Source organism: Temnothorax curvispinosus, unplaced genomic scaffold, assembly GCF_003070985.1.
Source record: "Temnothorax curvispinosus isolate PA1 unplaced genomic scaffold, ASM307098v1 QBEX01017988.1, whole genome shotgun sequence".
NCBI lineage: Eukaryota > Metazoa > Arthropoda > Insecta > Hymenoptera > Formicidae > Temnothorax > Temnothorax curvispinosus.
In genome coordinates this window covers 47-1,771 of record NW_020227768.1, presented here as the reverse complement: position 1 = coordinate 1,771, position 1,725 = coordinate 47, and the positions used below count along the sequence as shown (strand labels likewise).

The 1,725-nt window shown below is 31.0% G+C and overlaps 1 protein-coding gene across 1 annotated transcript; it reads left to right on the top strand.

Annotated features, from left to right (window-relative positions):
* Window positions 1-449: 449 nt before the first annotated feature.
* LOC112468009 lies at window positions 450-999 on the top strand. The gene is made up of 2 exons (XM_025036998.1): window positions 450-714; window positions 923-999. The coding sequence occupies exons 1-2, from the start codon at window positions 474-476 to the stop codon at window positions 997-999; spliced, it is 318 nt and encodes a 105-aa protein (XP_024892766.1). The 5' UTR covers window positions 450-473.
* The last annotated feature ends 726 nt before the right edge of the window (window positions 1,000-1,725 follow it).

Here is a 1,725-nt window from a genome sequence, read left to right as displayed (position 1 = left end):
TTGTTTCGAGTGCATTGTTGCTGCAAAAGTCTTTTATAACAATTGGCACTATTATTACTTCACATATTTGTAATTTTGCAATTGTTAAACAATTTAAGATCACTCTGCATAGTAAGGTGGGCAAGATATATTATTTTGATCATTATATACGCTTTGACCATTGTCCATAATTACATATTAACCATTGTCAAATATATAATCATAAATAACAATAAAATAATTTTATTCATTACTTATTATTTATTAAAAAAATAATGACAAATAAAAGTAATCAGTAGTTTTTAATAAATAAAAGCGATAAGTAAAAGCTTTATGAAGGTTATTCCTTATAATCATGATTTTGGCAATATACGTCAACATTATCGTAAATGTTTACGTTATTTTGATTTACCCAATTAAACATCCTTCAGAAGTTCCTTTCTCCTTTCAAGACATGAAAAGCTTTTCCATCTCCTATCAATAATTAGTCACAGATGATGCCTTTACGTCTTACTTCATTTTACGATAAAAATATTATTTGGAATAATGATCGACCTTCTTCAACGAGATATTGCAGAGCAATACAATTTGAATACACAAAAGAAACTGCTGAAAAAATAAAAAGTGAAAAGCAACGTATGGATGACGAAATTGCTCAATTACGAGAAACAGAAATAGAAAAGTTCGGAACCACATTCAAAATAAATCATCAAATGATATTTACGATGATAGACGGTAAGGTAGCTCAAGCTATAACCCACACGCCTTCATCATCTTCGTGCTTCATTTGCGGTTCCAAACCATCTCAAATGAACAACTTAACAGAAATTAATAAAAGGTCTAACAAAGAAAAGAAGCACTCAAATTAGGAATGTCACCCTTGCACGCACGAATCAAATTCATGGAATGTATATTACATATTGCCTACAATTTGTCTTTCAAGAAGTGGTCAACAACGCCAGAAACACGCGTTCAAAAAGAAGAAACAAAAAACAGAATACAAGACGCTTTTTACAATAAACTTGGACTGAGGGTAGACATCGTTAAACAAGGTTCCGGATCATCTAATTACGGAAATACTTCTCAACGATTTTTTGCTGATCCAAAAATCACAGCAGAAATAACTGGAGTTAGCGAGGAATTGATCAAAAGATTTTCCACAATATTACAAACGATTAACTGTGGTGAAGAAATAAATTTAGAAAAATTCGGTTCTTATGCGTACAAGGCAGCGGAAATATTTATTGAAAAATATTCTTGGTACTTTATGCCAATTACCGTTCATAAAATTTTTCTTCACGGTAAGGAAATTATAGAAAATGCCTCGGAAAATGCAGCGTTACCTGTTGGGACATTATCGGAAGAAGCTCAAGAGGCAAGAAATAAGGGCTATAAACGATATCGACTTAATCATAGTAGAAAATGTAGCCGTCTGTTTACAAATGAAGATCTTATGCATATGATGCTCGTGTCATCCGATCCGTTAATAACTAGTTTAAGAAGTAAACCACATCAAAAAAATTTAGACTTAAGCGATGATCGACGCAAGAATTACTTTGCTCTTATACGTAAATTAAATGTAAATTGAATTTTTATTTAATTTCAATCAAATACTTGTTCCTATCATTAATTTTTAATAAATATACACTTTTGCAATTTTTATAAGTCAACATTGAAAGGTTCTATGATCATTCATTGCATATTTTACAAGTAACATAATTTTTTTCGCGATTCGCGCAAACGGCT

Bases quoted from the DNA above. Each gene is read 5' to 3' on its own strand.
- LOC112468009 (XM_025036998.1), top strand. From the start codon at position 474: ATGATGCCTTTACGTCTTACTTCATTTTACGATAAAAATATTATTTGG. The intron at 715-922 runs GTAAGGTAGCTC...TTGTCTTTCAAG, and splicing joins GATATTTACGATGATAGACG to AAGTGGTCAACAACGCCAGA.